The sequence below is a fragment of the Oryza sativa genome, chromosome 4, assembly GCF_034140825.1.
Source record: "Oryza sativa Japonica Group chromosome 4, ASM3414082v1".
NCBI classification, from domain to species: domain Eukaryota; kingdom Viridiplantae; phylum Streptophyta; class Magnoliopsida; order Poales; family Poaceae; genus Oryza; species Oryza sativa.
Window position 1 is genome coordinate 15076967 of NC_089038.1, and position 2282 is coordinate 15079248.

At 63.0% G+C, this 2282-nt stretch overlaps 1 protein-coding gene across 1 annotated transcript; it reads right to left on the reverse strand.

Moving 5' to 3' along the window:
- Window positions 1-1037: 1037 nt before the first annotated feature.
- Window positions 1038-2058, reverse strand: LOC136356190 (uncharacterized). The gene is made up of 2 exons (XM_066309778.1): window positions 1307-2058; window positions 1038-1047 (listed from the first exon to the last, which is right to left on the reverse strand). Exons 1-2 carry the CDS (start codon window positions 2056-2058, stop codon window positions 1038-1040), a joined length of 762 nt encoding a protein of 253 aa, XP_066165875.1.
- Window positions 2059-2282: the final 224 nt, after the last annotated feature.

Sequence of the window (2282 nt, forward strand, 5' to 3'; positions counted from 1 at the left end):
ATGGCGATTCGTGGATCGAGGAGTTGCCAGCGGTGCTCTGGGCAAACCGAACCACACCAAGCCGAGCAACCGGGGAAACGCCTTTCTTCCTCGTCTACGGCGCAGAAGCGGTTCTCCCATCCGAGCTCACCCTGAGGTCTCCTCGGGCCACCATGTACTGCGAAGCTGATCAAGATCAGCTTCGCAGAGATGACCTCGACTACTTGGAAGAGCGAAGGAGGCGCGCGGCCCTCCGAGCCGCGCGCTACCAGCAGAGCCTGCGGCGCTACCATCAGCGCCACGTCCGGGCCCGATCACTCTGCGTCGACGACCTCGTCTTACGCCGCGTCCAAACGCGTGCTGGATTGAGCAAGCTCTCACCAATGTGGGAGGGTCCGTATCGAGTGATCGGTGTCCCCCGGCCGGGCTCCATACGGCTGGCCACGGGCGACGGCACTGAGCTGCCTAACCCGTGGAACATCGAACACCTTCGTCGCTTCTACCCCTGAGGGGGGGGTCGAGTGTCAGGTTTTGGCTCGGGCCAACCCCGCACCCCCCTCGGGTGTGCAGGGTTGGCCGGGGGCTACCACGCATGCACATTCTTATTTCTCTTATTTCAGCATTTCAATAAAAGCAGTTTCAATTTCCTAAAGGTTGTGTCTGTGCCGTTTTTTCCTTTTGTAGAATCTTGACTTGAAATAAGGTCACTCGTACTCAACCTTGCCCTCGGGGGCTCGGTTCGGTCAGCTAAAATCGCCAAACGGGGCCCAGAACCGAGCCGTGCCCCGGGGCGTGGTGAACTTCGGGGGGGAATCGGCAAAAACCCACAATCGGGTCACCCATAACCCTCGGTCACCACGTTCCCGGCCTGGCCAGCCTCGACATGTGGATCTCCCCAGGCACTAGCCCCGACCCGAGCCATTAGAGGACTGGGACTTGGGCACGAGTCCTTAAATCAAGCTAAGACACAAAAGAGGACCACGGCACAGATCATCCTCATCTCATACGCATAGCAAAATAAAATTGACACGAATTTTTTCATCATTTTTGATTCCAGATTAAGTTGATCTATACAAAAAAGAGGCATGAAGGCCTTGGAAGAAAGAAAAAGGAAAAACTGGAGTCAGGCGGGGGCCTGGGGGCTCAGTCCGATGCGCCCGGGTCGCCGGCCTCGTCGTCACGATCGTCTGCACCGCTGGCATCGCCCTCCTCGTCGGAGTTGGGGGCGAACGCGAGCCGAGGGGCCGACCCCTCGAAACTGTGGACGATGTGGTCGGCGGCATCCCGGACCCGCGCACGCGCGTCGTCCTCGGTCCCGGGAGGGAACTCTTCCAGCGCCATCCATGGAGAGAAGTTGGGGTCCCTGGCCTGGTAACTCGCTAGTACGAGTTCAACCGCTCCTTGGGCGAGGTCCCTCGAGGATGACTTGATGGTCTTCTCGAGCTCCTCGGGGAGTTGTTGAAGAGCCCAGGCCATCCTCGTGAGGTGCGAAGCGAGGCCTTCCAGGTTGGTGGAGTGCGTCCTTGTCTGGCCTTTCCAGAGGCCCGCTTGCCGTCCGGCGCGATCCAGGCGGGAGACCGCATCCCAAAGCATGCCGGGCCCTATTTCGCCCGCCAAGCGGAGGGCCTCGGCTTCCCCGGCGGATGAGTCTAGCGCGCACTGCATGTCGGCGATGGTGAGTTCGGCAGCTGCGAGGCGGGCGGCTAAGTCGCTTTCGCCCGCAGCCGCCCCGCCGATGCACGCCCTCGCGTCCAGCTCTTTTTCCCGCGCCTCGAGATCGGCAGCCCGCTGCTCCAGTGCGGCTCTCTCGGCGCGGACGGATTCCAAATTGCGGCGGGCCTGCTCCGTCAGCGCTGCCTCACGGAGGGACAGGGAGTCCGCCAACCGTTGCGCTTCGGCCTCGGCCTCTTCGAGAGCTCGCTCCCACTCGGCAAGCGCGTCTTCGCGGAGGCGGAGTGCGGACTCCTCTTCGGCGCAGGCAGACTCGTGCGCCGCCAGCGTTGCCTCCCGGGAGGTGACGGCGGCCTCGCGGTCCGCCAGGACTTTCTCCGCGACGCAGACGCGCTCCTCCAGCGCCATGGCGCGCGCCTCGAGGGCCTCTTCACGCCGCTGGGACGCCGCTTCAATCTCCGTTGCCTGCCGCTCTCGGGCAGCGGCGGTGTCAAGGACCCCTTGGGCGGCGTCGAGCTTTTTCTTTAGCTCCGCCTCCCAGCTCCCGTGTTGAAGGCGGAGGGTGTCCTGCGCCTCGATCATCGCGGTGGTGGCAATGAGGGCGGCCTCCCGCTCCTCCTCCACCTCTCGGG